Source organism: Sceloporus undulatus, unplaced genomic scaffold, assembly GCF_019175285.1.
Source record: "Sceloporus undulatus isolate JIND9_A2432 ecotype Alabama unplaced genomic scaffold, SceUnd_v1.1 scaffold_16, whole genome shotgun sequence".
In the NCBI taxonomy this organism is placed as follows: Eukaryota; Metazoa; Chordata; class Lepidosauria; order Squamata; family Phrynosomatidae; genus Sceloporus; species Sceloporus undulatus.
In genome coordinates, this window is record NW_024802938.1 from 4,213,335 (window position 1) to 4,226,958 (window position 13,624).

The following is a 13,624-nucleotide window of genomic DNA, read 5'->3' on the forward strand; positions in this document are numbered from 1 at the left end:
TTTGTGTGATTCGCAGAGACCACAAAAAAGAAATATACAATAGCAATTGTGTGTGGAGGAATTAAATTGAACTTCTGGCTATGTCAAGGAAGTTCAAAAAACAGTTCATCTTTCCTGTCCACTGGCCACTCCACCCTTCAAATGCCAATTTGATGTGAATTACCAAACCAGTTCTGAAGACTAAAACCATTCCTACCATTCAAATGTGTGACACTTGTCCATTCTGGAAACAGTTATGCTGTAAGATTTTTTTTTTTTAAATCGCACGTTGTCCAAAATATATAATGCAACAAGAGATGGGAGGCACGGAAGCACCATGGATTTTACTATTGTATTGTGTGGATTCAGAGTGAGATGAAACTGTAGCAGGAAACTAGTCTACTGCAGTGTAGACTGTTCCATACTGTTGCTAAAACTATGTGTTGAAATTTTATGCATAGAAGGCCTAGAAATAATTCCATATGAAATGTAGCTTGCCCGGAGCATGTAGTCTGCTTTTATTTATTTTTTTAGTGGCATATAAATGTTTGGAAATACTGGTACCTACTAGACTAGAAAACCTTCTATGCCAGGTCCCATTGTATTGTTTATTTGTAAGTGGCCTCCATGTGCTGCTTCTTTTCCCTCAGCTTGCTCCATATGCTCACTTCCTAGCTGATTTGATGGCTGTAGGACTTTGACTTGGTTAGTAGCTGGTCTAAAAAGAGTAGAGATGCGAGTGGCAGTGATCGGTATCAGTGGAGGGAAGACATGAAAATAGGGAAAGGTAGTGGTTGCCAATGGAGTGTATGGAGCCACAGAGGACATAGGGCAACAAAGAATGATAAAGAGAGGAGGGAAAAGAGAGGACTGAGAAAACTAGTACACTGGTACCCCGGGTTACGAAATTAATTCGTTCCGCCGCCGCTTTCGTAACCCGGGATACTTCGTAAGCCGAATAGCCCATAGGCGCTAATGGGGAAAAAGCCGCGGCTGTGCCGCGGCTCCATTTAAAACAGCGCCGGGGTTTTTTCGTAACCCGAAAAAACCTTCGTAAGCCGAAACAATAAATCCCTATGGGATTTATTCGTATCCCGAAAATTTCGTAACCTGGGTATTTCGTAACCCGGGGGACCAGTGTAGATTCAGCAGGAATTTATTTTGGCTATTAACTTGGGAAAACGTAGTACGGGCTGGCCTTATCTGTTGTGGGATTAATTTTAGAGTAACATGTTGAGAAATGATGTTTGAGAAATTAATTGGCTTTTATAACATTAATTATTTCATCTTTGATTGATTGATTGACTTATTGAAGTGGATGTTCAATTGGCAGCTAAAAAGAGTGGGATCAAAGGACTGGTTTTATGTTACTAGACTCAGACTCCATCAGTAGATGGTTATCTAGCAGATAGAATCTATCTTCTCAGTTTCCTGGACCACGTTACCTGAAATGTAGTTTCACCAGTTTGGCTTCTGTGAAATGGGTGTTTTGTTGCAGTAATAAAACTTGGGAGAGGTCATACTGTTATGGCAGTCATTTTGAGACTGGTTATAGCTTTCACCTGCAGCCATTTTGTGCAGACTTTGGAAGAAACACGGTACAAGCAATGTCATGTTACTTTCAAGGGTAATGAGAAAGCAATTATGTTATTTTTGTGAGATTGTAACATCTAGTAACAGCAATTCCTTTTAAAGTTGAAAAAAATAACTTGTCATTTCTAAAATGCTGCTGCAGGGGTCCCTAGGGTTGGCCATGATGTATTTTTAAGTTTATTTTTTTAAAAAGAGAAAGCAACTAAAAACTAACACAGCACACTTCAATAATTAATGTTAATGGGTTACTAATAGCTGAGTAGTGAATTATTTGTCATAAACAAGTAGGTCCTGATATTGTGGCTGTGACCACCATACTCTGTAAATATTCTAGATGTGGCCAGGACTAAAAAAAAGTGGGGACCATGGTTTAGTGCTACAATAACTGAGTTTGTGAAATAATGCTATCCAGCCCCTCTGCTCCTGATGATCCTGATGATATATTTTTATTCATGGTTATCAGTGTTGTAATTGGCAAAACTGTCACTAGCTTCAGGAGATAGCCTAACAACATGTCAACATGTCACCTACCTAAGCACTACAGTTACTGCGAGAAGCCAACATCCAGTAGTTATCACTGATTGACTGCATCAAGATGCTGTAGATACAGGATTTTCTCGATAAGATTTGTTGAGAGGAGTTGCTTTTGCCACCCTCTCATGCTGAGAAAGTGTGACTTGCCTAAGGTCATCATGTGGGTATCCATGGCCAAATGAGAGTTCAAAGCCTGGTCTCCAGAGTCACATTGCAGCATCAAACCACTACACCATGCTGACTTTAAATACTTAGCACACCATCCACCTCTTCTTTTAGACAGAAACTATAGCCTTCTTTTCAAAATGTAATATTTTAACTGCTAAAAATACTGATAGGTATGAATGAGTTAAAATCAAATACATCTGATGAAATAAACTCAGTGTACAAAAGCTTATGCTAGACTTCTTTCTCTCAGTCAATCTCAGGTGATTGCCTTTCTCTGATGCTGAGAGAGCATGACTTGCTCAAGGCCACCCAGTGGATTCCATGATTGAAGAAAAATTCAAAGTTATCTGTAATAACTTTCTTGTTTTGCTTTGTAATAAAGGCATAACAGTTACAGTTCAAAAGAAATGTAGGGAGTAGAAATGACATGATTCTTTTGTTGTAGTTAATTAGGCTTCTAATTACTTGTAAAACTGTCTTTAAAGGTTATTTGAGAGCATTTTAAAGGCATTGGGAGTTTTAGTTGATCATCTCATTAATCCAAAGTAACAAAAAGGGTAAAAAAGAATACCACAATGAGCCACTAAAATTGCTCTGCAGTACTACAAATTAGCATAGTAACAAATTTAAACAAATTAGCAAGAAACTTTGAGGGCTTTTCAACAAGTTATATACTATTCAACCTTCCAAGATCTAGGAGAATCCAAGCATATCCTAATAGTTTCCCCACTGTACATATTTTTCTGGCCATAGACATCAATTTTAGGACTCTTGGCTCTTCATCAAGACCTGAAGCCATCCTAGCACAATCTGAATGCTAACAGACCTAGGACTCCATTACTCCACTCCAGTGGTGGCCCAAGGCAAGTGGACAGTTCTGTAGGAATACTGTGTCTTGTTCCATTTATATGTTATCTAATTGTAGCCCAAAGGGGAAAATCTGGTAACCCAGTGAAAGCTATTATATTGCTTGTCCAACTGCTGATATTAATCTAGACTATTATTTCAGGTTCTGCAGGTTTGGAAGAGCCCTTCCAGGAAATTGAGCTAGATTGCTCCTCTTATGAATCATTTTATCTGGGAGAGGGATCCCAGGGAAGAACACCCAAACTTGAAAAACAGTGAGGAAAGGTTTAGCTCATGTTCAAAAAGAAGTATTTGAATCAGTCCACAACCCAGACATCTTGTAGGGAGAATAGTATGTCCTTGGTCCCTACCATGCCTGTACTCAATGCATCTATGCCTGTACTATTTGAGGCAGGTGCTCCACGTGGTCTTGTAAATACAGTCTGGATTGTTTTTTGGAGGAAATTACAGTGCTCTTTATTACTTCTTAGTTGCCTTGGTCAAGATATGTGACCTATTCAATAGGCAAACTGCAATAAGAACTGGTGTTAACATGTGAGGTGAATTTTTTAGCCAAACATGCTTAAGATGCCACAAGGTCTTTGTCAAGTTACCATAATTGTGCTTATAGACAGGAAACAAGATCCATTGTAAAGAACAAGAAATATTTAAAGGCATGTTTTAAGAACAGGATTGTTATTTTACTTTTCCAAACCAAACAGCTACTTAATATTAAGGATATTTCTCTTATTTTTTTTAATTAAAAAAAACACCATGAGAATGTTAACACAGTGTAAACCATTTTATTTTATTTACAGGATACTTTTTTCTTGCTTATAAGCATACCTGGTGTCATTTGAAAGTCAAATTTTTCCATGGCAGTATGTACAGAATAAAATATGAACTAAAGGTGACTAAATTATACTACTGTCTTACCAAGTTTCCCCCAACAACAGTATCTGAAAAACAATATGCTGACTATACCTGATGGAAAAAGAAAATAATACATTGAGTCTTAAAGATAAACACAGCTCTCAATTAGAGTGTGGGTTAGGAAAAAAGTCAAATTGATTTTGCACTATTTTTAGATTGCAACAAAAGATCTTCCACATCTTCATCTTTCAAGAATTTATGAATATTTTCATGTCCAAACATTATAGCAGGGAACCAGCCTGATTGCCATGTGACTGAGATACCAATACTGGTAAAGAAATGTTGAGGCAAATCTTTACTTTAAAAGGCAAGACACCTTTGCTAAATAAAGGCAACATTTGCCTAGAACAGTACTCCATATTTTAATTAATACATTTTAAACTGAAGTTTACATATCACTTTGCACTCCATGTTTTCTGATTATCAGAATTTGCAAAAGCAGAGACATCCAAGCCTTCACCATTGCTGCACTGCTCATATAAAGTCTGAAATTAAAAAAAAATCAATCAGATGTAATCTCTTTCAAACCACTTTTCAAAACTTTTCAATATTGGGACCTTTGACTTAACCCACTTCTTTTCATCTGTAGATGAAACAGAGCCCCAGTACAAACATCTAAACCCCACGTTCACTATGCCCCTCTTTCCCTAACAGATATCATTTTCTCTGGTCTATTTCCTGCTCTTGCCATTACCCCTTCAGTGGTGAAGATTAAACTCAATCTACAGTAACTGAAAGACAAAAATTATTGTTGTTGTTTTACATAGGCAAGCCCAAAGTGTGACAAAAAACTCTGTATTTAAAACCCTCTGAATTTAAGATACCGTATATACTCAACTATAAGTTGACCTCACGCATAAATCAGGGGCAGGTTTTGGGGAAAAAAATAGGGATTTTGATAGGGTCTTAGAAACCTTCTTCTACCAATGCAGCCTAGATGTCCCCCTCAGGAGACAGCTGAGGTGGGAAGGAAGCTAGAGAGTTGAGTATCCACCCTTTCGCCCCTCTGCAGCCCAGCTGTCCCCTCGGAAGACAGGCTGGGGATGAGGCTTGGGGATGAGGGCTTGTCTTCTCTCCTCCTCCCCACCTTGGCTGTCCTCCATGGGGCATCTGGGCTAGGGACGAGACTTGCAGGGCGAGGCCTTGCCCTCCCTCTTCCTCCCAACCCTGGCTGTGCTCAGACATACAGACTGACAGACTGGGCATAAGGCTTGGGGGACAAGGGCTTGTCCTCTATCCTCTGCCCCAGTCTGGTTGTCTCTCGAGGGACAGCCAGGCTACGGATGAGGCGGGGGGGGGGGGGGGCCCCCCCCCCCCCCCCCCAGCCCCGCTGTCCTTTCAGGAGACAACTGGTTTGGAGAAGAGAGCATTACTGTACTGACCTGTGTATAAGTTGACCTAGGGTTTTTGGGTCAATTTTTGGACAACATTTTCACCTTACACACAAGTATATATGGTAGTTCTCTTGATTTGGGGGGTTCTTCATGCAGGCAAGAACTAAGACTGTTTTAGCTGTATATCTATGCTCACAATTTAAATCCGTACAAAGGTTTGTGTACCTACTGTGAACTGCCAATAATGAATACTGTTCCCCAAACTACTACTGCACATGACAAAATGCAAAGATCCCGCTGCTTTTCAACAGGCATTCTTCCTTAATTTTAGCACACTTTATCTTTGCTTAATCTCAAGAACTGTACCTGTGGCTTTTTATTTGAACAAGCTCTCTTAAGGTCAGATTCTGGCAGAAAATGTGGCACATAAATCCCATTGCTAGTCCCAACCCATTTATCAATAGCTGTCTCAACACTTATATAAACCCCACTGATTCAACAGCAACTCTATTTGGGACTAGCAGTTGGACGAACACCAGCAGTTCCTATGAGTAGATGACAATGTGGGTTTCAGCATACTGTTCATATTCATATATTGTTGACTCAAAAAGAATGTATTAAGTATGTTCTTTCCCCCCCTGAAACTAGACTGAAATTATGAAATAGTTTCATATGTCCCCTTCTTTTTTAAACTCCTTGGAAGCAGCTAACCTAACTGAAGAATGAGAGCTGCAAAATATTTTTGGAGAATGAAAGGATAGATTTTCTGAAGTAACACTTAACATCTTCTACAAAGAAATAAATGTACTTTGCCAACTCGATAGTATTTAAACCACTAATAAATACCCAAAACAACTTAATCTTTACTCTCTGAAGTTGCCAGCCACAGATGCTGACAAAACGTCAGGAAGAAACTCTTCTAGAACATGGCCACAAATCCCGAAAAACCCACAAAAAACTATGGATGCTGGCCATGAAAGCCTTCAACTTCATAACTTATTCTTGTTTAAGCGGGTATAAGGTTCTGCAGGTTTAGTGGATTATGTTTCTGTAGTGGGCAAAGTGGAGTATTTTTTATTTTATGATGGTGTAAATTTCATTTGATTTGTTTCCTTATTTTTGAAGGCTTTCTGAGCAGGTATCTTTCCCCTCCTATACCATGCAAATTTCTTTGGCATTCACTATGCATATATCACACCACTAACCTCCCTTCCTTCTAAGACCCGTCACTTTAGCAAAAATGCATTTCTTGATCCAGTCAGTATTCCTTACACCCTTCACAACTACGCAATCCATAATACCATTCCTCATTATATATTTGCAATACCCAGTGGCCACACAGTTCTCTTGTCCAAACTAGACAGAAAAAAAGGCATCAGTTCTATATTCCCTAGTGCTAAGGGTTCACAGACATCAGGTTATGAGAAGCAATGCTACTGCTTAAAATATTACTTACTCTAGCAGCCCTAGAAATGGAATTTGGAGAGTTCAAGCCAACAAGATGACCAAGGATACGTTTCATTTCCTCTGTTGTTCCTTTTTTACCTGAATGCCCTAAAAGAATTTAAAATTTGATTATTCTTGAAAGGTACAGAGAGTGTTTTTCTGCTCAGCTGTCAAAATCAAGAGTATAAATAGAGAAAAATAACTTTTATATAAAAGAATTTCTGAAATTAAGTGAAATCCACTTAATGTAATAAAAAATTACCTGTTTGTGAATTAGCTTGGATATGCACATAAGGATGAACTAACAATTCTGCAACTGATATCCTTTGTTTAGGATTCCTTACCAAACAACACTGAGGGGAAAAGAAAGGTAATTTGGGATGAATCTGAAAATAAAACCTAACGAATTTTCAGTTTTTGGAATTATGTTATAATTACACATAATTTAGTTTCAAATTTTACATATGATTACAACTATTTTACACAACAAAAACTCTTTGCTTGCAATTTTAACATGGACTGGATTCAATAACCATCTACAGGACAGGACTCAGTTGACACACTATGTAAATTAAAACTGCAGTTATTTCAAGTAACTTGGCTTAGCTTGGCTGATTGTACCTCAACCTATTAAACCAAGTTAGTCTTGCATCTTCTGCCCACAGACCTTTGCAATCCCTCATGTAAGCTGCAGTCACATAAAAATGAATCTAATTCATCGCCATTTGAACTAAGAACAATTGCTTTTAGCACTGGCACAAGCCAGGACTTTGACCAACTTCTAATGATAGATCATGGATTGTTCTGAACATGGCAAGCCAGGTTTCCTGGTTTGAATAAAATAAAAATTTATGATTCAAACTTTCAGTTTTACTGTAGTTCATAGAAAATTTAACAGCTAATGATCTATGTTAAACAGGCAAAAGGCACATGCACATCTTAATGTAAAATGCTGAGATAGGATTGCCTGAACCAGGACAATGTATTCAGAGTAGCTACCACTGCTAGTGCCAAGGAGGGCAAAGTTCTAAGGTGCAATGGCATACTAGGGAGGAAGGTATTAGAAGAATGGTAAGGTGAGTACTACTATTGCATTAGAACTGACCTCCTACTAAAGTTTCAAAAGACATCTCATTTCCAAAAACAAGGAAGAAATTATGGAGATTGCAATTCCTTACTTCTTGTACACCAGGCTGGGGAAACTCAGGCCCTGAGATCTAATCAGAACCTCAGGGATTTCTAGGGGGTGACATCCTCCATTAAGACACAATTTTTGTTAATCACTCCTCTCCCAATTTGTAGCAGGCTGAAATGTCTCTACTAAGCCTTAAAATTACTGACAGTAAAAAGCTTTAGGCTAAAATATGCTTTTAGTTTTGAAATGACTCTTTTGATTTTGGCCTTGTGCACCGGTGGTATACAGCCCCTGAGAACTGTTCTGCAATTTAATTTAATTCAACCTTCAGGATGAAAGCAGCCCCCAGCCTTGTTGTATATACTTTCCTGTACAGCATGGGTAGAGAGGTCATTCAATTCTGAGAAATAGGTGGCCTCCGGCTCTGGACAACTATGTAATGACACCAACGACATCATTGAGCAGAGGACACTCCATATCTGGTATAAGATCCCAATCTAATTAACAAGACTTCATGCACCCAGTGCACAATCCTGTACATTCCCTTCTGTTACTGTCAGACTTTCTCCTCGGCATCAACAAAGAATTTTAAAATCTGATTACAGTGGGCAATTTTTGAGTAGTAGTCAGCATTGGTAGTGCTTCCCTCCCCAGCAATGACTCCTCCCTATGCTAACATTAGGCTCTGTAAACACATGAATGCAATGTGTTTTTGAGGGAAGCTGGGGGATCTCTTTAGCTTTCATCACAGCTGCTGATAGAAAGAAGAGATTTTTAAGGCCAGGAGCTAGGGCTTCACCTGCTTTGGCCAACATTTCCTTATACCCTCTAGGTATATGTGTATAGTGTTCTCAAAGTGCTAACGAAGTGAGACAGCAAACTGCTGCAATTTTTTTCAGCAGCCTTTGCTTAGATTACAATGGAGTAGAGATGTTAACCAGTACAGAAGTTGACTACAGCTTTAGTCAACTACTGTACACAAATGTATTTTTAGTATACGCATGGTTAATGACTACTTTACTTTTATTCAATTTTACACCATCATTCCTTCAACTTTCCTCCCTCTGCAGACACAGACTCACATGACAACTCTTTCACGTATGTCATTTCCCTGCATATGAAAAACCTGATTGTGAAGACCAAAAAATCCAGTGTAATTTTCTATATTCATCTAAGTTATTTAACCACGTAAACCGCCACTGGCAGTTAGAATTTGTAGCTGAAATGCAGGTTTGACTCTTAAGCTAAGACCATCTGCAGCTAACCCCTTCAGTACAATTCACTTTTATGATATAAATTAGCTATACTAGAGTGTGATCTTCAACACTATATATTAGCTACTAGGAAAAGATGTATGTGTATCTGTTTTTCAGAATCTCACATTGGAACTAGCAGAGAAGAGCCAAGAGGACGATTAAGAAATATATGATGCCACATATTTCTCAACCCTTCAAATGTAATCAGCACATAATTTATAGTTTGTGATTTCATTTTTAAGACATCAATATTTTAAAACTTAATGCGACTTAAAGTGCCATTTTAGAATAAATGCAAGATGTAAATCAAATAAAGAAATATGTATATGTGGAAGGGAACTCAATACATGTAGAGGTACATGAGCTTGACTCTTGAAAATCAAATGATGAGTAAAATTTATGGAGCACAGACCTATTAAACTTCAGGGTTTTTTTTTGGGGGGGGGGCTTGACAGGGAGAGATAATGGGGCATAGGACAGAATAGAGGAATTTCAGCACAGAATAAGTAAAGAGATAGTACAGGAAGATCTGGTTAATCTAAACGAATATAAGTCTCCAGGGCCAGATGAACTACATCCAAGGGTATTAAAAGAACTGGCAAATATAATATCAGAGCCTTTGGCAATAATCTTTGAGAACTCCTGGAGAACAGGAGAAGTCTCAGCAGACTGGAAGAGGACAAATGTTGTCCCCATCTTCAAAAAAAGAAAAAAAGAGGATCCCAATAATGATCGTCCAGTTAGTCTGACATCAATACCAGGAAAGATTCTAGAGCAGATCATTAAACAGAGAGTCTGTAAATATTTAGAAGGCAATTCCATAATCACAAAAAGTCAACATGGGTTTCAGAGAAACAAGTCATGCCAGACAAATCTTATCTCTTTCTTTGATAAAATTACCAGCTTTGTAGATGAAGGGAATGCTGTGGATATAGTATATCTTGATTTCAATAAGGCCTTTGACAAAGTCTCCCATGACATTCTTGCAAACAAGCTTGTAAAATGTGGGCTAGACAAGGTAACTGTTACATGGATTTGTAACTGGTTGACAGGCTGAACCCAAAGGATGCTCAACAATGGCTGCTTTTCATCCTGGAGAGAAGTGACCAGTGGGGTTCCACAGGGGTCTCTCCTGGGTCCAGTGCTATTCAACATCTTTATCAATGACTTGGAGGACAAAATTGGTGGTATACTTATCAAATTTTCAGATGACACCAAATTAGGAGGAGTAGCAAATACCCCAGAGGACAGGATCAAAGTTCAAAATGACCTGAATAGACTAGAAAGCTGGGCTGAAGCTAACAAAATGAAATTCAACACGGAGAAATGTAAGGTAATGCACCTAGGGCGGAAAAATGAAATGCACAGATACAAGATGGGGGACACCTGGCTGAATGAAACTATCTGTGAAATGGATCTAGGAGTTCAAGTAGACCACAAGTTGAACATGAGTGAACAGTGTGATGTGGCAGCTAAAAAGGCCAATGCAATTTTAGGCTGCATCAATAAAAGTATAGTGTCTAGATCAAGGGAAGTAATAGTGCCACTGTATTCTGCTTTGGTCAGGCCCCACCTGAAATATTGTGTCCAGTTCTGGGCACCACAATTCAAAAAGGACATTGAGAAACTGGAGCATGTCCAAAGCAGGAAGACTAAAATGGTGAAGGGTCTGGAAACCATGTCCTATGAGGAACGACTTAGGGAGCTTGGGATGTTTAATCTGGAGAAGAGAATGTTAAGAGGTGATATGATAGCCCTATTTAAATATTTTAAGGGAGATCATATTGAGGAGGGAGCTAGCTTGTTTTCTGCTGCTCCAGAGAACAGGACCTGGAACAATGGATGCAAGCTCCAGGAAAAGAAATTACACCTCAACATTAGGAGGAACTTCCTGACAGTAAAGGCTGTTTTGACAGTGGACCACACTCCCTCAGAGTATAGTGCAGTCTCCTTCCTTGGAGGTCTTTCAACAGAGGCTGGATGGCCATCTGTCGGGGATGCTTTGATTGTGATTTCCTGAATGGCATGGGGTTGGACAGGATGGCCCTTGTGGTCTCTTCCAACTCTACGATTCTATGTCCCCTTTGCAGGATTTTGGACAGCTCCTGCCCCTGCCAGAAGCCTGACTCTCCTCAGAGAAACTTTTTTGGAAGGCTACCCACAAATTGGGGGAGTGTGGGTGGAAAGATCCCTTCCCACAAACTTCCTTCTGCTCATGTTTTTTCCATACCAAAAGCATTAAGGAGTTAGAAGTTATTTCATAGTTTTAACATATATTGCAGCCCAAATCTTCCCGAAACTTTTTTTTAACTTTATTGGGCCTGGAATGTTTTAAATTTTTCCTGTTTAATTTCTTTTTAGGGATTGATTAATGATTTTATGTTGGGGGGAGGATTGGGGTTTGGGGGGGTTAATTGTATTTAAAATTGTATGTGATTTTATCTTGATATTCCTGTAACCTGCTTTGATTCTTTCAAGAAAAAACAGAATAATAATAATAATAATAATAATAATAATAATAATAATAATAATAATTGTAAATGATATCATCAGAATATCAAAAGTTACCTTTAATACATCCTGGAGATCTTTTTCTGTAATATCAGGAAATGCTATTTCATAATTAGGATCAATTATGGCATGAAGTTTTGTGATCTGATTTGTTATGTGTTGAAATGGAGTTCTTCCATAGGTCATACAATATAAAATGCAGCCTAAAGACCAGACATCACTTTTTGGACTGATCTGAAAAGAAAAGGCAAGGAAAATATTTCTCCACACAATTAATACTATGATTTTAATGTTCTTGCTGTTATCAATGTGATCCATCTGATGCAAGAGAAAATAAATTAGGCAATAAAGAAAGCAGCCAGATCAATTAAACCTTTTGTGACTATACCTGTTGCTAAATACATTATCTGTAACAACAAGTAAGGTCACACTGAGAAATATACAACAATATGAGAATGTAAATGACATTTCATAAGATCATTGCTTTTAAGGCATATCATTTGCAACAATGAAGGACAGGTTGCTTCCCTGTAACTGTCATTTTTCAAGTGGTTATTTGTGAAATCCCAGGAGAGGCAGGGCACAAGAAGGAAGGATGGGTGGGGTTGTGTGATTTCATAGATGACCATTTGAAGAACTACAGGTAAGCAATCTGCCTTTCTTCTTCATGGTCTCTGTGAATCACATAAATGGAAGACTAGCAAGCTACAAACCACAGTAGGAGGGAGTGTCATGCCACACAGGATAAAAGCACAACCCTCCCAAACGCAGCCTCCATCTGTGACTCTGAGTCCAGAGCATAGCAAGATATGAAAGTGGGCAGTCTGGACCATGTGACAGCTTAGCAGATGTCATGCAGAGGAATCCCATTCAGGAATATAGTCAAGGCTGCAATCACTTTAATTGAATGACTTCTCACTTGGGCAGAAGACGGCTTGCCTGGTTGCCCATGTAGACACAGCAAGTTGCTACTTCATAGACAAGTAAAGGAAGAAACAATTCTAAAGCCTAGCACCCTACAAACATGCAGGCAGTTATGGGGGTAAAAAGGAAATGCCTAGCCTAAGGATGGCAAAGTTAATCCTTTTGCAAAGGGTATAGCTTTACAACTCTGCTGGCAATGGTGATCACCAGCAGAAAGACTATCTACCAAGTACATAATCTGAAGGGAAAAGGAACAACACTGCGCCCTTGCCTTATGCGGGGGATCCATTCCAGACCTCTCCGCGTAAGGCAAATAGCGTGTATGCTTGAGCCCTATTGAAACCAATGGGGCTTGTGCATGACGTGCAGCGCACACGCCATTGTAACCCTGTTGAGCGGCTTTCAGCATATATTAGCTTTAAGTGTTTCTTGGACCATTAAAAGAAGTGCACCAATGCAGGAGGGTGCAAACCCCTGCAGCCTCTAAAAAAACCTCCCTGTCCCACAGATCTGACAAACCAGAAGGTTCACCAAGCCACTGGAAGTGTCATGATATGACTGCAAAGAGACACTTAACTTAAGAGAGAGACAGAAACTAGACAAGGTCACCAGTAAGTCGAATACATGAATGACTGTAGCATCATTGGAGAAATCCTCTGAAACTCAAACCATTCTGATAACTCAATCCATTTATAGGTGCAAGAGCACTAAATAAACTTCTGATCACCCAACTGTTTGGGACCTAACTGTTATGTTTGCTCCATATCAAGCGAAAGAATGATACCAACAATCGGACCATTCTATGTGAAGCAAAAAGCTGCTGGCAGTTATTGGAATTTGGTAGGGTCTATATGGGATGAGAAATGGTACTGACAATTGACCTGCATTATGGAGAGGATGAAAACTTTTCCCTCTGCACAGAGTGAAAGATAGTACCAGTGATCGGTCCTCAGTATGGAAGGATT

The 13,624-nt window shown here is 39.0% G+C and overlaps 1 protein-coding gene across 1 annotated transcript in view; it reads right to left on the reverse strand.

The window, feature by feature from the left end:
* Positions 1 to 3,898: 3,898 nt before the first annotated feature.
* The window catches only part of LOC121917392 (dual specificity protein kinase TTK-like), a 60,545-nt gene continuing 50,819 nt past the window's right edge, over positions 3,899 to 13,624 (reverse strand). Inside the window, exons 19-22 of the mRNA XM_042443335.1 lie at positions 11,793 to 11,969; positions 7,096 to 7,186; positions 6,844 to 6,941; positions 3,899 to 4,538 (exon numbers count right to left, since the gene is read on the reverse strand). Coding sequence (XP_042299269.1) covers positions 4,449 to 4,538; positions 6,844 to 6,941; positions 7,096 to 7,186; positions 11,793 to 11,969 — 456 coding nt within the window. The 3' untranslated portion in view covers positions 3,899 to 4,448. The remainder of the gene's footprint in view (positions 4,539 to 6,843; positions 6,942 to 7,095; positions 7,187 to 11,792; positions 11,970 to 13,624) is intronic.